We start from the raw sequence: 20,558 nt of genomic DNA, 5'->3' as shown, positions 1-20,558 counted from the left end.
TTCCTCTTTGATTTCTTTGGAATTTGCTCTAATTTATTCTGATTAAAGAAAATTACTGTGGGACTAGTAATTTTTGGAGGCATCATACTGCCTTGGCTTTTCATGTTTTCCTTGTTTCTCCTTTGCATATGTGCATCTAAGGTTTTTTTGCATACATGCATCTGAAATTCTTTGTTATTATGTTTGGTTGGTTTTGTTAATCTTTTTCTGTAGCATTGCTTGTGCTATTCAAGTGGAACTAGGTTGTAATAGGGTGAAGGTTTTGTTTTATCTCCTGGGCTATTGAACACCAGATGTTGAACACTAGGTTCAATACTCAGTAATCCCCTGAAAGTATAATAGTGCCTGTATAAACACTTACTATGTAGCGTAAACCCACTGTACATATATAGAAATAATCAAGTAGAAATCACACTTAAACTCCAGCTGTTTTAGAAAGTAAAGGAAAAAGCAGTTTTAGAGTGGTTGTGTTAAGATAATAGTGTAGATAGAATCAGAAGGAGAAGAAAGAAAAATATCAGAGTAACACTAGGTTGGTATTAGATTGATAAAGAAAATCTAGAGGAAGCGGGAATGAATACTAAGTAGGAGACAACAGGACCGAGTAGAAGAGTGAGGCAGTTTTGCTTAAAGGTAGGATGAAAAAGGAGAGGTAAAGAAATGATATCAGGGGCTGGAGAGATGGCTCAGGGGTTAAGAGCAAACACTGCTCTTGCAGAGAACCCCAGCTCGGTTCCTAACACCCATGTTGGACAGCTCACAGTCATATGTAAGTCTAGCTCCAGGGGTTTCAGTGCCCTCTTCTGAACTCACCTCAGATACCTGTATTCACATGCACATACTCACAGACATAAAGTATGTTTTTAAAAAGGAAAAGGGCCAGGGGCAGCGATGCATGCCTTCTTTTATCTCGGCACTCAGGAGGCAGAGGCAGGCACATCTCTGTGAGTTCCAGGCGAGACAAGTAAGACCATGTCTAAGAAAGAGGGAGGGAGGGGAGAGAATGGGGGTTTGTATTAGATAACCCAGTAATCTTAAGTCCTCGGCCAGTTAGTGGTATAGCTAAGATTTATGTGGCTTTAGAATAATTTTCTGTCAAACATTAGGATCTTTTAAGAGCTCTTCCAGCTTTAATATACCATGCTGTTCTCTGTCAGATTCCTGATTCTTAATTTTTTCCTAAATTCATAGTTACTGGGATTTGGTGATAGTGTATGTTTTCAATTTGTCTTAACATTGACGTAACAGAATTTCCAATAGTGTCAACACTACTGGAAATTCCGTAGTTGTTTTCCATTGTCTCCAAACGCATCTAAAAATTCGGTGGTGGGGACATTGTTTTGTTTGGTTGAATGTGTTTCAAATGAGATGATGTGTAAATTTCATCCTTCTCACTTCAAAGTAGAGCAGAATTATTTTATTGATTCCCTGAACTTAGAAATGGTACTTGTGGATGCATCTAGATGCTAAGATGGAGTTGAATGATTCTTTTGGGAGGTGGGAATTCCTGCATAGGTAATACTGTGTTCTTCATCAAAAGGCCTGTAATGTCTGCTTGTTTGTTCTAATGACCTAAGCATCTTTGTTGGTCAATTTTTACCTCTAATTAATTTTGGCTTACAAGATCATATAATTCTTTCCTTTTCTAGTTTTAGTTGGCATGCTTCTACAAAAACAAAAACAGAAAAACTTTCTACCTAGCAGCTTTTATACACATAGGAAACAGTTTTCAAACATGGTTTCTTCTATAGTATTCTCAACAGATGACTAATTGGAGTTTGCTGTTTTGTGTGTTATGTATATTGCTTGGGCTTTGGGGGGTTTATTGTTTTGTTGGGGGAGGTTGTTTTTTCAAGATAGGGTCTATCTAATTATGAAGACCTGTCTGGCCTGCCACTCCTGTGTAAACTGTGTTGGCCTTAAACCCAGAGTCCTCATCTTCTGCCTCCCAAGTGCTGAGATTAAAGGCATATGTTACTACACCCAGTGACTGGCTTTTTGGTTTTATTGAATAGATGAATTTCTAAATTTAAAAGGTTTGGTTCATGCCAGGTAGTGGAACACATCTTTAATCCCAGCACTCAGGAAGCAGAGGCAGGCAGATCTCTGAGTTTCAAGACAGCCAGGACTACACAGAGAAACCCTGCATAGAAAGGGGGAAAAAAGGTTTGATTAGTTTTATTCCTTTGCTTTGTATTGTACTTACTGGCAATCAAATAACGCCTTCATTGGCTAGCAAAGTTTCTTTAGGTTCACCTTTAATCTTTGTGTTGCAGTGTTGAGACTTTAGTAGCTTCCTTTTCGCTGGAACGCCTATCAATTACAGGCTCAGCTGTTGACACCTGAGACCTCACATAGCCATTTGTCAGGAGCCTGTTTATAATGCACAGTGTTTTGTTGTTGTTTGTTTTTGATACAGGATCTCTTTATGCAGTCATATCTGTCTTGAGACTTGGTTGGCCTTGAACTCTCTGTAGGGATTAAAGGGGTGTACCACCACGCCTGGCACTTTGGACACTACAAAATAGGACATATGTTAAGATTTTTCAATGAATACAGCTAAGGAAAACGTGTGTGTCGAGATAGATTGAGGCCAGGCAGTCGTGGGGCACGCCTTTACTCCCAGCACTCAGGATGCAGAGGCAGGCAGATCTCTTGAGTTTGAGTCCAAACTAAACTACATAGTGAGTTCGGGACAGCCAGGGCTATGTAGAGAGACAGACAGACCCTGTTTAAAAAAATTCTCAGGCATACACGTTGATTTTTTTTTTTTCTTCCTAATTCAAATCTGGAAATTTAGAAATTGGTTTTACTCCTTATGTCTTATGTCTGCTGCTTTTTTTCCTTTCCAGAAAATCCTGGTTCAAAAAGACGTCAGAAATATACCAAAAATACGGAGTATATCAGAAATACCAGACATGAGAATTGTTGTGTGACTCATTTGCCTTTTAAGATAGCACAGAAAACAGTCTGAATAACATTGTCATCTAAAATAATTATTGATGATAGTTTAACATTTTTATATTTTCCTCATTGTCTTTTTCCCCTTTTAAGATTGATTTACTGATGTTTATTTAATTTTCTCCCCCCCCCCTTTCTTTTCTTCTTGAGACAGGGTTTCTCTGTGTAGCCATGGCTGTCCTGGAACTCACTCTGTAGACCAGGCTGGCTTTGAGCCCACAGAGCCTGTCTTTCCCAAGGACTGGCATTAAAGATATATGTATGTACTGCCATTGCCTAGGGATTTACTTTTATTTTTATGTCTATTATTGTTTTGCCTACTTGTATGTCTTTGTGCACATGCCTGTCTGGTGCCTGAGGGCAGAAGAGACTTTATATTCCCCTGGAAGAACTGGAGCAGGTGGTTGTGAGCAGCCCTGTGGGTGCTGGGAACCGAACCTGTGTCCTGTTCAACAGCAGCAAGTGCTCTGAATCACTGAGCTCCAGCCACTCCTTTTTTTGTTTTTGTTTTTAGTTCTACTTTATCTAGAGCATGTGACATATCCCATATCCCTCTTTAAATCTAAATTCAGTACACATCCTTCATACCTGTGGAAGATTGGTTCCAGAACATTGAAGAATTAGATATTCAAGAGGACCCACCTGAGTGTATTTAACACTCATCTCCAGTCTTTGTCCACTTATTCTAGTACTCACTGTCAAGTCATAAGGAAGGACTCACGGGCATTAACATTTTTTTTTTTTTTTAGATTTATTTATTTCCTTTATATGTATGAGGGTTTTACCCAAATGTGTGTGTGTACACCACATATGTACCTGGTAGTCTGAGAGGTCAGAAAAAGGCATCAATCCCCCTGGAACTGGAGTAAGGCATAGTGTGAGCCACCATGTGGGTTCTGGGAATCAAAGCTGGGTCCTCTGTAAAAACAACAAGCGCTCCTAACTGCTGAGCATCTCTCCGGCCCCTCATGGGCATTTTAACCTCTGATGTCAGAGAAAGCGCATCTGCTATTTTAGTACTTAAAAGTCATTTTGGCAGGGTATAAAACATTTTGCATTTTATTTGCTTTTCTTTGAACTAAAATACATTCATTTCTTTCTAGCATTATAGATTACTATCCAGGTCAAATGATTGTTATTTCTTTTAGAAATCCATTACTTATTTTACCTATATTACTCAAAAGAGTTTACTCCCTTTTTCTTGTTTGTTTTTTTTTTTAAATAATTTATTTTTATATGAGGTATGTGAATGTTTTGCCTGTGTATGTAAGTGTGTACCGTGTGTATCCTGTTGGATCCCCCTGGAACTGGGATAATGGATGGTTTCGTACCATCATATGGGTGCTAGAAATCAAACGCAGGTCCTTTGCAAGAGCAACAAGTGCTCTCAACCACTGAGCATCTCTCCAGCCCCTCTCCCTTTTTCTTTAATGCAGGGCGTTTACCCACCACCCCACAGTTCCCTAGAGTTTTCTTGAGTGGGAGCAGCAGGAAATATTAGATAGAAGGATTTAGATTGTGGAGATAAACAGACAGAAAATACAGGATAGCCTCAGAGGGCCTGGAACCTAATCCAACGGGCCCTGACTGTCTCTCCCCAGGGTATTTATAGAGACACCAAGGGGTGGAGCACAAGACCTCCCCCAGCAGAGCCAAATGCAGACCATCTCAGACACCTGCACTTAGGCCCGTGGTCCTAATTATCCTCTCTATGAGGACCTGCTGGCTAAAGCCACGAGGAACTTGAAAATGGGCTCCCACACTTTACCATTAATTTTTCCAAAATATGTCTTATCATTTGATCAGTTTTTGCAGGTAAATAGTTTTGGCCTTTCAATATGTAGCTTCAAATGACTCCCCCCCCCTTTTTTTTTTAAAGAAAGGATTATTAAATCATAGTTGGTATTTATTTGTTCTGCTCCTATTGGTGGTGGTGGTGTTCTTTGGGCCCACCTAGTATAAATAATGTTGGATTTTTCTTTTACATTTGTCCTGTTTTCCTTGATGTTGTTTCTATTTCTCTCTTTACTGTAAAATCCTCCTTGCCCCCTTACCCTTTATTTGTTACACTTACCCTGAGTAGCAATTCTAGGTGTGTGTCGGGCAAGGTGGGTATTTCTGATTCTTTTGGTTGTCTGTCCTGGAATTCACTATGTAGACCAGGCTGGCCTTGAACACACAGAGATCTGCCTGCCTCTGCATCTCAAGTACTGGGATTAAAGGCATGTGATACTACTAACTGGCTTGAAGGAAAGCCTCTTTGGTGCCCGCTGAAGATAAGATTCTTGCAAAAGCCCGATTTTTTTAGAAACCTGAAGTAAATATTTTAAAATGTAATTATGCTTTAATAATAGCATACTTTAGCAAGACATGGTGGCCCATGCCTTTAATCCCAGCATTCAGGAGGCTGAGGCAGGCAGATCTCTGTGAGTGCACAGCCTCATCTACACAGTAAGGTCCAGGACAGCCAGGACTATATAAAGACACCTGTCTCAAAATAGAAGAATATATAGCACATTTTTATAAATCTGTTATTTTTAAATTTAAAGGAAACATTTTATGAAGCTACTTTACAAAATGTAATTCTCATTAAAATACTTCAGATATTCTTAGGATTCAGTACCTGAAGAAGTATAGTGTATACATGTGAGGTTTATTTTTCTTTTTATGGTTTTATAATATGTCTAAACTATTATTCTTAAATTTAGGTTAAATGTGCACAGTACTGGCCAACAGATGACCGAGAGATGCTGTTTAAGGAAACAGGATTTAGTGTGAAACTCTTATCCGAAGATGTGAAGTCATATTATACAGTACATCTACTACAGTTAGAAAATATCAACGTAAGGCTTTTCTGGTTTCAGAGTTTCAGTTTATCTGATGGTTTTAAGAATGCTTTATTACTAGGTTTGGTACTGTTCTTGGATTTGAATATTTGTAATACTATCTGGTCAAAACATGTTTAGATTATATTTCTGGATAAAGTAACTCTGAAGAAATCCTAAAAACAAAGAATTACAATGTTCAGGTTAATATTAATATTTGAAGATTGAAAATTAATGATTGGCACTGGAGAAATGTCTCAGTGTTTAAGAGTACCTGCTGTTCTTGCAGAAGGCCTAGGTTCAGCTCTGAGTACCTGTGTCAAGAGGCTCACTGCCCGTAACTCCAACTCTAGGGAAACCAGTGCCCTCTTCTTGCCTCCACAGCCTCTGGTACATACACGATGCACATAGATATATGCAGACATTCAAACATACACATAAATGCAAATAAGTAAGTAATCATGCTAAGTGGTGGTAGCATATGCCTTTAATCCCAGCACTCGGGAGGTAGAGAGGTGGATCTCTGTGAGTTCAAGGCCAGCCTGGTCTACAGCGTGAGTTCCAGGATGGCCAGGGTTACACAGAGAAACCCTGTCTCAAAAAAGGAACAGAAAAAAGAAAGGAAAAAAAAAAAGAATTACTAAAAATACAAGAAGGGATGCTGTAGGTTTTGGGTATAGCTTTGGTGATCAAGCACTTGCTTAGTATACTCCAGGCCCTAGATTAAGTCCCAAGAACCGAAAACTAAACTCTTAAGTGGGTAGTGAATATAGCTGAGTTGTAAGGCACCTTCTTGGCGTGCTTGAAGGTTTGGGGTTCAGTACCCATCCACCAAGAAAATGCAGAACAACATCCTTGGGAATAAAGAGAGGGTCGCCGGATTGACATTCATGTTCTGCTACTCAGTAGAGGTGTGGTTTCCTCGTCTGTGAGATGGAAATTGCATATTTTAGGCTGTTGTGGAGATCAAATAAAAGTCTAGTTGTGTACAAAACATCTTCTGCCAGTAGGCTCAGTATGATAGCTCCTGGTGCCTAACTACTGGTGAAGCTGTACCAAGGTTAACAAGACTTGGAAGTGACATATGGAAATTTGATTTTGTTGAGTTGGGAAGAAAATGTAAAATAAGTGTAGCATCTGATCTCAGGAATATTTTCTCCAGAAGTCCATGAATCTCTCCTTGGTACATGGTTCTGACACGTATGCACAATAGACTACAAACATGCTGCTGTCACCCTGAGTATCAGAGAGGCCAATTTTTCTTCTTTCTTGTTTATCTCCTTTGCTTGCACTGTGAATCAGAGTAAGTTAGAAGAACAAAGGAGAGTGTTTTGAGCTGTTAATAGAAACTAGTATAACTAGAAAATAAGGAAATGTGGAATGTGTCTAGTCCATAGATACCTCATAAATGAAATACTGTTTGAGTTGATGATTTATATGTGATGTGCTAACAACTAAAGATCTGTAGAAAAATTAAATACATACATGTACTTTTTAGATGGGTGGAAATACCTTTTGTGGTTGCTCTTAGAAAATGTTTTTCCCTGTAGAGAAAACGTAGCTACATTATTGTATACTTAGGACCCAAGGTTTGGTTTTCCTCCTGTCCTCACATGTTTTATAGGTCACCTAATTACTCTGTTCGTTTGTTTGGTTGTTCTTTTTGAGACGGGCCTCAGAATGGCCCTGAGATTCCCTGTATAGTCAAAGATGGCCTTGAGCTTCTGATCTTCCTATCTCTAACTCCTGAATGCTGGTATTACAGGCATGCACCACTACACCCAGTTTTATGTGATGCTAGGGATTCAGCCAGGGTTTGGTATATGACCCACGGCTTTTTATATATAACAAGCGCTGTTTCCACTGCTGTAGCCCCATCTCTAGTATTTTTGATTTTACATGTTTCCAAAACATATTTCTGCAGCAATAATTATGTGTGTATAAGAAAAAAAAATGAGGGGGCTGCAGAGATGGCTCAGTGGTTAAGAGCACTGGCTGCTCTTCTAGAAGGCTTGAGTTCAATTCCCAGCAACCACACAGTGGCTCACAACCATCTATAATGGGATCTGATACTCTCTTCTGGCGTGCAGATGTTCATTGAGATACAGCACTCTGATACATAAAATAAATAAATCTAAAAAAATTATTTAAAAAATGAGAGCTAACATCCCCTTGATTTTCACATTTCAGAGTGGTGAAACCAGAACAATATCTCACTTTCATTATACCACCTGGCCAGATTTTGGCGTTCCTGAGTCACCAGCTTCATTCCTAAATTTCTTGTTTAAAGTTAGAGAATCTGGCTCCTTGAACCCAGACCACGGACCTGCAGTGATCCACTGCAGTGCAGGCATTGGACGCTCTGGTACCTTCTCTCTTGTAGACACCTGTCTTGTTCTGGTAAGTGTCCCTGGTGACCTCATTTCAGGTTTGGCAGCTTTTTTGGTTTGGTTTGGTTGATCTCCGTGTAATAGCCTTGGCTGTCCTGAAACTTTTTGTAGATCAGGCTAGCCTCAAACTCACAGAGACCCAACTGCCTCTGCCTCTCAAGTACTAGGATTAAAGGCATGCACCACCCTGCCTGGCCAGTTTTGTGTTTTTGCTTTGCTTTGTTTTTTGTTTGTGTTTTTCGAGACAGGTTTTCTGTGTGTAGTTTTGGTTCCTGTCCTGGATCTTGCTCTGTAGACCAGGCTTGCCTCAAACTCACAGAGATCTGCCTGGCTCAGCCTCCTGAGTGCTGGGATTAAAGGTGTGCGTCACCACCTCCTGTCTCACTTTGCTTTGTTTTATGGTTTTATAATATTAATGAAGGGCTTCCCTGTGTAGCTCTGGCTATCCTAGAACTCACTCTATAGACGAAGCTGGTCTCGAATTCAGAGATTTACCTGCCTCTGCTTCCCTAGTTCTGGAATTAAACATGTGTGCCACCCAGTTGATAAACATTTGGAAAGGATTTTAAAGTTATGTTTTTAAGTGTTTCCTTACAAATATGTATGTGTACTATGTGCCTGACGAGGTCAGAAGAGAGCATTGGATTCCTGAAACTTGAGTTGCACATAATTGTAAGGCATCTGTGGGTGCTGGGAACCAAACCCTGGTCCTCTGCAATAGCAGCCAATTCTCTTAACCACCTAGCCCCTTAACTTGTTTTTAACTGTTTCTACAGGGAGCAGTAAGTTCTAATGTCATATATTAAAACTCTAGGTTTTTTTTTTTTTTAGGTTAAACCTGTACTTTCTTGTAGAAAATCTCTAGCTTTCATTGTTTATCTCCTGGCTGGTATATGAGTATGTCCCAAACAATTCCAAAGATTTTCTAAAAAGTTTTTCCTCAGCCAGGCATGTGTTGTACCTGTCATCCCAACACTGAAGTAAGCTGGCACAGAAATTTTGCCCCGAGTTTGAGGACAGCTTGGGCTAAGGAATGAGACCCTATCCAAGAAAGGAAGAATAAAATTAAGTCTCCCATCCTAAAAGAGAGAGAAATGGCAAAAGGGGGAAAAAATACTGATGTAGTAGTTAGTGCATGCCTATCATCTCGGCATCTAAGGCCTGCAAGGGTTACCTAGTAAGATCCCAACTCCAAAGAGAAATTCCAGTCTCAACTGGGAAGATGGCAAGTGAGAGGGTTCAAGTTCACATTCCCACTGTACACTTAGAAGCCAGGTACAGTGGTACATATTTGTAATCCTAGAACTTGGGGGGAGTGGAGTCAGGTGGATCTCTAGAACTCATTGACCAGCCAGCTTACCCAAATCATTGAGACCTGTCTTAAAAAACAAGAAAGAAGTTCAGGTGTAGTGGCATATACCTTTAACCCCAGAAGAAGGAGAGGATTCTCTGTGAGTTCCAGGCCAGCCTGGTCTACATTGCAAGAAGGTAGAAGGTGGCACATGCCTTTAATCCAAGCACTTGGGAGGCAGAGGCAGGTGGATGGATCTCTGTGAGTTCGAGGCCAGCCTGGTCTACAGAGCTAGTCCAGGACAGGCTCCAAAGCTACAGAGAAACCCTGTCTCAGGGGGGGAAAAAAGCCAAAGCTAATTAATGTACTTCTCAGAGTTACTATGAAAATTCTGTGAATTAATGATACTTTCTGTTCTGGTTAGCTTGTCTGTCAACTGTCAATTTGACACAGCCTAGAGTAATCTCAGAGGAACACCTCAATTAAAAAGTTTGTAGATCAGATTGGTGTTACTTGTAGAGATGTATCTTGATTACTATTGGTATAGGAGGACCCAGCCCACTGTGAGGGTTACCATCCCTAGGCAGGTAGTCCTAAACTGTGTAAGAATGGGGTGAGTACAAGCTGCCTGTGAGCCATCACCATCCTCCATGGTTATGACTGTAATTCTTTGGCTGTGTAAGAATAATGGGTAGTTGCCACCATGTGTGAAATCATTTTTTCTTTAAGAAGAACCACAGCACGGCTAAGGTCTGAGCAGTGATCTTGTATTGCTTCTGTTTTCTGGACTCAGACAACTTGGTTTTGGCTTTCTTGCAGATGGAAAAAGGAGAGGGTGTTAATGTGAAACAAGTATTACTGAATATGAGAAAGTATCGAATGGGACTTATTCAGACACCAGACCAGCTCAGATTCTCCTATATGGCCATAATAGAAGGAGCAAAGTATACACAAGGAGATTCAAATATACAGGTAAATCACTGTCACTAATGTTAGGTAACCAGACTCCATTTATATCCACATCCTTTCCTTACTCAGTTTGGTAGACCAGCTGGCTGTCTTGAAATTATAAAACTTTCCAGCATTCACCAGGCTATTCCAGCACTCAGGAGGCAAAGACAGGCAGATCTCTGAGTTTGAGGCTAGCCTGGTTTACAGATAGAGAAACCCTCTCTCGAAAAAAAACCTAAAAAACAAAAACAAACAAAAAAACTTTCCAGCATTCAAGAGGCAGAGTTGGTAAGCCAGTTGCTGAGAGCTCAAGGCCATCCTGGTACTTTAGATTGAGATCCTGACTTTAAAAAAAAAAGAATTATGTGTATAATTTAAGAACGTAGGCTCATATATACTAAGCATTAATGGAAACAAGATTCCATTAAATTTTTACATGTGGAAGGATTTAAGCGTTTAATAAATATTGAAATAAATCAGAAAATATAACCTTTAATCCTAGTGAACACTTCATGTGGTGGTCTGGGGAGATGGCTCAGTGGTCAGTAGTTATAAGCAATTGCTGTTCTTCTAGAGGGACCCTAGTCTATTTCCAGAACCCATCTCAAACAGCTCACAACCATCTGTAACACCAGCTCCAGGAGATCCAAGAAAGACCTTTGGATCCCCTGACACCATTTACACTCCTATGTACATACCTGAATGCACACACACCTAATTAAAAATAATGGAAAATTTTTTTAAAAAGTCTTCGTGTGGGAGTAAAGAATATTTACTTTATAGATGCTTGTCTTTATATCTGAATAGCTTCCAATCTTATGGCAGACATAAAGTACGAGGAGTAGTCCTTACTTGTCTGACAGTGACATGCTCAAGAATTTTTCATTGTTGTTTTGTTTGTTTTTTCTTTTTTCTTTTCTTTTTTTTTTTTTTAAGATTTATTTATTTATGTACACAGAAGAGGGTGCCAGATCTCATTACAGATGGTTGTGAGCCACCATGTGAGTGCTGGGAATTGAACTCAGCACCTCTGGAAGAGCAGTCAGTGCTCTTAACCTCTGAGCCACCTCTCCAGCCCTGTTTGTTTTTTCAAGACAGGGTTTCTCTGTGTAGCCCTGGCTGTCCTGGAACTCACTCTGGAGACCAGTCTGGCCTCGAACTCAGAGGTCTGCCTCCCGAATGCTGGAATTAAAGGCATGAGCCACCACTGCCTGCCTTTATGTGATCATTTTTATGGGTGTTTACATGTTTGTGTTTTTGAGCAAGTGCTAATGTACATATGTGCAGAGGACAAAGGTCAATGTCAGGTTCACCTTTCTGTTTTCTGCCTTATATTGAATAATTGCAACTTGCAGACTGAAAGAAAACTATTTTTATTGCTTATTTGTAGCCAGATACTTATCTGTCATACCAGCCAGCTCCCAGTCACAACATGGAAACTTATTATTAAATGTGAAAGCTCAGCCTTAGCTTAGGCTTGTTTCTAACTAGCTCTTGTAACTGAAATTAACCCATTTCTAGTAATATATGTGCTGCCCAGACTCATTTGCCTCATCTACATAATGCCCATCTTGCTTTCCTACTTCCTCCAGGTCTCCCTACATCTCTACCTCCTTCCCAGCCTTCTTTCTTCCCTGAAAAATCCTGCCTACCTATTGGCCATTTAGATTTTCATTAAACCAATCAAAGTGACACGTCTTCACAGTGTGCAGAAAGATTATACCAATAAAAAAAGTCTGTTCCACAGCCCTTCCTTCTTTCTGTCTAAATAAGAAGGAAAGGCTTTAACTCTACACAGTAAAACCATGCGCAGTGACTCTAACAAAGGACACTGTACACATTAAGAACATCTGTCGAACAAGAACCTCACTCACAGTGTCCAGTCCACCTGCATGTGGCGTATTTGGAGAAAATAGTCCATTATCTATCCTATCTTGATGAATTCAAAGTTTTATACCTATACCTATTATAACATGTATTACCATCCTAAAAGTGCCTTTTTAGACCTCAAAACATCTTTTTAGATAAACAAATTAAGTTTTTTTATTTTTTTTTACCTTATAAACTAGATCTCTTGTGTAAGTTTCTGTTCTGAATTTGATAACAAGAAAAACTGTAAAACTATAACTATCTATATTCTTCAATCTCCATCAGAGACCCAAGAAAGATAAAATATTACTGAGTAAACAGGAAGTGTAGAGAAAACAACTTCCAAAACTAAGAAATGAGCAAGACATATGGCTACCTGGATTTTTCTCTTGTGCCAACCAGCCCCCCCCATCATGACATGGAGACTCATTATTAATTATGAAAGTTGGGCTGATAGCTTAGGCTTGTTTTTAGCTAGCTCTTATAACTTAAACTTACCTGTTTCTATTAATCTATGTGCTGCCCCACGGCTCGTTTACCTTATCTATGTACTATTCATCCTGCTTCCTCCTTGTCTCCTGGCATCTCTGCCTTCTCCTTCCCAATGTTCTCTCTTCCCTGAAAATCTGCCTAGCAATTGGCCGTTTAGCTTTTTATTAAGCCAATCCAGTGATGCATCTTCAAAGTGCACAAAAAAATTATTCCGTATTTACTACTTCTCTTCTGTACCTAGAAACGGTGGAGAGAACTCTCTAAAGAAGATGTGTCTCCTGTTTGTGATCATTCACAAAACAGAACAATGACTGAAAAGTACAATGGGAAGAGAATAGGTTCAGAAGAGGAAAAACTCACAGGACTTTCTTCTAAGATGCAAGACACCGTGGAAGAGAACAGTGAGAGGTATGTGCCATGTGGTGACCTACTAAGAAGGATGAGGCTATTTAATAAATTCTGGATGTGTGAAATAATACAGATCTCTTACTTAGGTCAAAGTGTTTGGGTGGTGTTTGATGACAGAAATGTTGTCAAAGAGTTTACTGCCTTATTAAGAAAGCCAGCATGAGCTGGTCTGTAGTGGTGCACTCCTTTTATCTTAGCACTCGGGAGGCAGAGGCAGGCGGAACTCTGAATTTGAGGCCAGCCAGGTCTACAGAGTGAGTTTCAGGACAGCCAAGGCTACACACAGAGAAACCCTGTCTCTCTCTCTCTCTCTCTCTCTCTCTCTCTCTCTCTCTCTCTCTTTCCCCCCTTTATGGCTGGAAAGACAGCCGTGGGTGCTGGGAACTGAACTCTTATATTTTTGGTTGTGAGCCTAACCTTTAACAGGTGAGCCATCTCTCCAGCCCAAGAAACCCTGTCTCTTAAAACTAAAAAAAGAGAGGGGTTGGGGATTTAGCTCAGTGGTAGCGCACTTGCCTAGCAAGCGCAAGGCCCTGGGTTCGGTCCTCAGCTCTGGCCAAAAAAAAAAAAAAAACTAAAAAAAGAGAAAGAAAGAAATTAGTCAAAATTCACCTCTCTGAGACTGTACGTATAGCTCAGTGGCAGAACTTACATTCAATATACACAATGCCCTGGGCTCAGTCTTAAGCATCAGGGGAAAAAAGTATTTGCCTGCATTTTATAAAAGCTAACATTTCAATATACAGGTACTTGTGCCTTTATATTTTAACAATGTATTTTAGTGGAGCAAATTAACTCCTTATTTATGGCTTTAGTAGTTTATAGTTTAGACTACCAGAAAAAGTTTAAAAGTTGTTTTTCCTGGTATCCTGGCAAAAGGAAATATGCACACAAAGCAGGCTGGCTCCCTTATTTGTACTCTTAGATCTTTTTACTTATATATCACCTTATGAGTTGTTGTGGTGAATTTTCATTTCTTAGAGCAAATTCTAGCAAATACCGTTCCCAGCATTCTGACAGCTTTCACATGGCAAGGGAGGCTGTTTATATAATAAATTATAAGAAAAAGACAAGCGGTGGCGGCGCACACCTTCATCCTAGCACTCGGGAGACAGAGCCAGGAGGATCTCTGTGAGTTCGAGGCCGGCCTGGTCTACAGATTGAGACCCAGGACAGGCACCAAAACTACACAGAGAAACCCTGTCTCTAAAAACAAACAAACAAACAAACAAAAAAACAAAACAAGAAAGAAAGAAAGAAAGACAGACAGACAGAAAGAAAGAAAGAAAGAAAGAAAGAAAGAAAGAAAGAAAGAAAAAGACAAACAGCTGGGCATTGGTAGCACACACCGTAAATCCTAGCACTTGGAAAAGAGAGGCAGGTGGATCTCTGAGTTCTGGTCTACAAAGTGCCTTCCAGGACAGCCAGGGGTACACAGAGAAACCTTGTCTCAAAAAACAAAAAAGAAAGAAAAGAAAAAGAAAAAGACAAGCAAGACTCCACAGGACTTAGCAATATAGGTATGCACAGCTGATTTATTATGATCCCAACTTTGGTGTTAAGAAATTAAGAAAATACAATTCATGACTGAAGATGTAGCTTACCTCATGTGCACAAAGCCCTGAGTTACATCTCTGGCACCACTTAGAAAAATGGATGAGTAATTCCAACACTTGAGGAAGCAGTAGGATCAGAAGTTGAAGGTCATCCCTAGTTACACACTGAATTGGAGGCCAGCCTGGAAACCTTGTCCTTGGGTTTTTGTTTGTTTTTAAATGATGGCCAGAAAATAAATGTCTAACAGCCTGAGTTTGATCACTGACTCCCATCATAAGAGAAAGATACCGACTTCCCACAGTTGTGCTTTGACTCTACAGGTTCTCTCCCTTCCTTCCTCTCCCCCCAGCGTGCACACAAGCACAGTAATTAAATTAAAAAGGAAACGAAGAGGTGTATACCTGTACTCAAGCACTCCGAGGCTGAGGCAGGGGTATCGCAAGTTCCAGGATAGCTGGGCTTACATAATGAGATCTGTCTCTAAAAGTAAGTCAGGAGTCCTTCATCTAGTCAGGGTTCATGCTTTTATCTAGTGAGGTGATGCTGTGGTTGCCTTAGTCTGGAAGAGGTTCCACACCTTTTCTCCTTTGCTTGTCAGACGATCTTTGAGAATGTCTCAGAGTTTGGATTTCTTTAATCATTGTTTTTCTTAGTTAGATTCAAGTTAAACATTTTGACCAGGAACTGTCTTGGGATCTAGTAAATACTGAAAAGGCAGTCAAGATTTTCTTTTATCAGGATGAATGTTCAGAGCTGTGACTTAAAAAAATCACTGCCAAGACTGAAGCTGGTTAGGTGTTTGCTGTCACATATGTAAGTGAAAAGAGATGGGGTTTGTGATATTTTTTTTCTAGAGAAGTTCAGTGGCTGACATGTTGACATTGGCCATTCTGTGAATCCAGGACTGGTTGCCCTGGATGCAGAGAGCTTTCAGTGAAATAAAATTCCATATTGACAGGAAGTTGGCAGCTAGAAATTTGTATGGTTAAACAGAAGAGTAGGCACCCTCCAAACAGAGCATTCATAGAAATAGTCAAGAGTATTTATCAAAGGACTTTGAGCTTTTGTGTTCTGTAACAAAAAGGGACCAGATGCTGGAGAACCTCCAGTCTGTCCTCTCTCAGCTGGTTGGAAAAGAGAGAGAGGAAAGAGAAGGAAGCAGGCAATTTTGGAAAAAATGTCTGCCTTACCTTCAGGTCCTGGTAAAGTGTTGCTATCAGTGTACCAGAAATTATACCCAGATTGTCAGAGCACATCATGGCCATGTGGGTCGATTGGCTTTCCCTTGATTGCTACATTGTCTGAAGGAGATGTACACTGTGAGAATGTCTGGGTTGGTTGGTGGCCAGGCCCCTGTGTCAGTGTAATTAAGGCCTGCTGTGCAGACGCTTTAATTTGTCTCTGTCTATTCACAGTATTCTACGGAAACGTATTCGAGAGGACAGAAAGGCCACCACAGCTCAGAAGGTGCAGCAGATGAAACAGAGGCTCAATGAAACTGAACGAAAAAGAAAAAGGTGGTTATATTGGCAACCTATTCTCACTAGGATGGGGTTTGTGTCAGTCGTTTTAGTTGGCGCTTTGGTGGGCTGGACACTGTTTTCTCAGTGAAATGTCCTAGAAATAAACAGTTCCACCCAGCACCTTTCTGCACTAGTAGCCGACAGTGCTACATTAATCTCAAGGGTTTGTTAGCAGATGACTCATACCCCACAAACGTTGCAGTAGACTAGACATCAACCAGTAAGGGATATTTACAGTCACAAGCCCAACATCTCAGGACTCATCACTGCAGGTTCCTCTGAGACCCAAACTTCAATGACTCAAAATAAAGACAAACATGCTTGTTGAAAACTGTTATATCTTACAGCTGTGTTCACACATGTCGAGCATCATGGTTTCACTGACCAATATTGAGAAATCCTTTATCACAAGGATTGGCTTTGGGAGGCTTTCTGGATTTTAACCTGCACTTGATATAAGCAATAAACATTGTGGGTTTTTTTCTACATTATTAATGGAAAGAAAATATCCCTTAAATAATGTGTGTAATGTGTAATGTAATGTTGAAATGGGCATTACAACTTTATATGCTTAACCATTTTAGGGTAAATATATTTTATAAGTACCTATTTAATCTTACTTTTGTAGTTAAATGTACTTTAAAATTCAACTTGAAAATCTGTTACCATAGAAAAATAAATTGTATGTTGACTCAGTTGTATACCAGATACATTTTCCCTTTCCTAAACAGAAGTTTGATAGAGGCAGTGGAAACTATGAGCAAGCTATTTCTACTACACAGTTTATTTCTTTTGTATTTTATGGTTTATCTTGTTTTAAAAAGAAAAGCAAAGAAACAGAATTTTCAAAACATGTCATTTAGGGAAATTTTCCTTTCTGTAATAGTCAAGTGACAGTTAGTCAGGACTTAGTTTAAACAACAACAAAAACCATCCTGTTTTCTGCAGGATGTGATGGCACACACAGTGCTCAGGAAGCTCAGGCAAGAGGCTCAGAACTTTGAAGCCAGCCAAGACTGCATAGCAAGTTCCTATCTTTAAAATAAAAGTAGAAAAGGAGGCGCTAGAGGGGAGGTCAGAAAACACCAAGAATAAGAAATTGGTTCTTAGCCATATGTGATGGTGCAAACCTGTCATCTCAGCACTTGGGAGATAGAGGCAAAAGGATCACAAGTTCAAGGCCAGCCAGGACTACAAGAAACACTGTCTCAAAAAACTGAAGTGGTTAAAAGAAAAGAAATTGATTTCTGTAAAGTAAAGCCCATGCATGACTTACACTGTTCTTTTTTTTTTTCCTTTTTTGTGAAAATGTTAATGTAATTACCTGAACAGGATAACTTATGATTAGTAAGTAAAAGGAGCCAGCGTTTTATACATAGAATTTCAGCCCATTAGACTGAAATTTTGAAGTTAAAAAATTCAAGTTCTTTCTAAGTTCAATAAATAGAACATTGGTGTACAAACTTACATTGTCCCTTACCTTTGTAATGAGTTTTTTTGAAGCATATAACCACTAACGGGGTTTTGGTGGTTTCATAGTCTGTGCTTTGGATTTTGGGAACATTACCGAGTGGAGAGGACAGCATCTCTGCTTTGTGTCTTTCATGTATCATGTCAGATTGCATTATAAGGCTTAGTTACTTTAAATGAGACAGTTAATTTAATGTAGTTTGAAAACAGTAGGTATAGCTAGGAGCTGTGAATGGCCTTGAGAATCAGTCTAGAATGTGGTAAGCTTACTGCAAGTCAAAGTGGGACATAGGTGGTGCTGCACACTAAATACGATCATGTAATGAATGTCTGAGTCTGACTCAGTATTACTGTGTCCTGTAACTTTGAAATGGAGAACAGTTTGCATTACACCTGTTTAAACAGCAAGATTCTTATGCTTTAGAATTGGGTGGTTATTTATTTATTGGCTTGTTTTCAAAATGCAGTGTGTTATGTTAGTCTAGTAGGCTTTATTAAGATTCCAGTTGAGGGGTTGGAGAGATGGTTCAGAGGTTAAGAGCACTGGCTGTTCTTCCAGAGGTCCTGAGTTCAATTCCCAGCAACCACATGGTGGCTCACAACCATCTACAATTGAGAGATCTGGTGCCCTCTTCTGGCCTGTAGGCAGAACACTCACTGTATACATAATAAATAAATAAATCTTTTAAAAAAATAAAAGATTCCAGTTGAAACAGGACAAGGTGATGCACACCTTTAATCTCAGCACTAAGGAGGCCAGGAGAGACACCTGTGAATTCCAGCCTGGCCTGGTCTGCATAGCAAATTCCAAGCCAGCCAGGGTTACACACTGAGACCCTGTCTTGAAAGAAAGGAATCCAATTAAAGATAGCCTCAGCTTAAACAGCTTCTTACAAGAAAATACCAATAAGACTGCACCCAGCCCTTTCCAGGATGTGTCTTGTAGGGACAGCACTGAACACTGCTCTCTTTGCTTCTCCATGTGCACTGAGTGTGTAGCAGATCCTCAGGCCCTTCAGCAGGGCTTGTCTTTCTCCTGAGGAGATCTCTAAGGAGGAGTTTGAACAGCAGCACCTTTAAATAACATTTTTGTACCGCTTACTAAGTTACATGGTGTTTGATCACAGTGCCCATGGGCATCATTCTGGCTTTGTAGGAAGTGAGCTGTGCTGGTGAGACACCATGCCATCTTAGGTGCTAGCCAAAGAAGGGAAATTAGTGGTCTCGGGGTTCTACATCTTTGAATTGTGTGCATTGGCCTTGTGGTATTTACTGATTTTAACTAATTTAGAAATAGTTTGACTTTAATCATATTCTGTCTTTCTTAATAAAATGGGAAAAGAAAAGGTATTTTTAAAGGGGCTTATTTACAGAAAAGAATCCTTAATTCCTATCTTTTCCTGCCTTGCTTTAATGCCATAATCAGTAGCTACACCTGCAGTTACATATGCCTTTCCAAGGTAAACCAGGTACCGTGTTATATCTGCTTACTGGTTTCTATGCTTGCTCAAACATAAAGTGTGAAAACACTTCTTTTTAAATGTATGCATATGTGTAGACCATTTGTCAAGTTTAGCAGAGACTCTTACCACATTGTCAGCTTTCCACATCTTGGTTCTTTCTTTTTATCCATTTCATTATGTGTTAGCATTTGTGAACAGGAAAAGAAAAAGTGAGAAGATGTATTTTTCCATTTCTGTTCAATCAGCTGTGCTTTTCAGGTGCCTCAGAGGAAAGAGTCCTAATCCTTGAGTTTAGTCACATGCATTTGGCTTGTTCTGTCTTCAATAAACTAGAGTTGATGTTACGAATTCAAAAGTATGTCCACATTTTTAGTGACGACGTGGAACAGCCTCTAGTTCTCTTCCTTGCTCTCTGCACTGGTTCCTGGGGTGGTGACTACCATTTCCTGCCAGGCACAGAAAGACTCCTGTTGAGTCCTTTCAGAACCGAGACTGGAGCCCAATGGCAGTAAAAGCGACTTTACTGGCCGTTGTGTGCAGTTCAGTTCACATGCCTACATTTCTAGATATGCCTGTCATCTCACAGATTAAAAGTCTACACTGCCTTCATTTGCACTTACAGACACAAATCTTTATCTGTGGTTGTTGGGTGGGTTTGTTTATTCATTTTTTGTTTTGTTTTGAGACAGTGTCTTGCTGTTTCCCAAGCATGGCCTTAAACTCCTCAGCTCCAGTGACTTTCCTCTTCAGCCTGTTGAGCAGCTAACACTATAGGCACATGCTGCTGCACACAGCTTTCAAATATAAATCTTTTTTTTTTTTTTTTAAAGATTTATTTATTATGTATGTAGTGTTCTACCTGCAGGCCAGAAGAGGGCACCAGATCTCATTACAGATGGTTGTGAGCCACCATGTGGGTGCTGAGAATTGAACTCAGGACCTCTGGAAGAGCAGTCAGTGAGTGCCCTTAACCTCTGAGCCATCCCTCTAACCCCAAATATGAATCTTGAAGAGACTGTTTCAAAACTGTAGTCTTTAACCAGATGTCCCTAGATGTGTAGCCTGTTTCTTTAAATGTTCAGATAAGATTTCAGGCTTTTAGTCAAGATCCATTCATACTTCCTTCTAGTAGGGCCATCCCTGGGTCCTGATGAGTGTAGCATGTGTAGACATGGCATGGATTCTGTGTGGTCTGGTGTCTGGTAGGAAGCCTCGAAGGGCTCGTGAGGGCTTTCATCTGGCTGAACTAAGTGCCAACAGAAACACACATTTTGTTTATATGCCAATAACTAATAAAGTCTCTTACTTTTGAGATTCCTCTATATTGCTTTGTCACAGAATCTTGTATATACCTTTTC

The 20,558-nt window shown here is 39.9% G+C and overlaps 1 protein-coding gene across 3 annotated transcripts in view; it reads left to right on the top strand.

The window, feature by feature from the left end:
- Ptpn2 (protein tyrosine phosphatase non-receptor type 2) overlaps positions 1-20,558 on the top strand; it is a 66,221-nt gene that overhangs the window by 41,387 nt on the left and 4,276 nt on the right. For 2 of the 3 annotated variants that reach the window (XM_036204860.1, XM_036204862.1), the window contains 5 exons: positions 5,670-5,804; positions 7,977-8,186; positions 10,287-10,439; positions 13,021-13,187; positions 16,160-17,445. In XM_036204860.1, the coding sequence (XP_036060753.1) occupies positions 5,670-5,804; positions 7,977-8,186; positions 10,287-10,439; positions 13,021-13,187; positions 16,160-16,355 (861 nt within the window). In that variant the 3' untranslated portion in view covers positions 16,356-17,445. Of the gene's footprint in view, positions 1-5,669; positions 5,805-7,976; positions 8,187-10,286; positions 10,440-13,020; positions 13,188-16,159; positions 17,446-20,558 lie in introns of those variants that run through there. The other variant, XM_036204861.1, reaches the window with a different exon arrangement.

The sequence above is a fragment of the Onychomys torridus genome, chromosome 13 (genome assembly GCF_903995425.1).
Source record: "Onychomys torridus chromosome 13, mOncTor1.1, whole genome shotgun sequence".
In the NCBI taxonomy this organism is placed as follows: Eukaryota; Metazoa; Chordata; class Mammalia; order Rodentia; family Cricetidae; genus Onychomys; species Onychomys torridus.
This window is presented reverse-complemented; position numbering and strand designations above follow the sequence as displayed.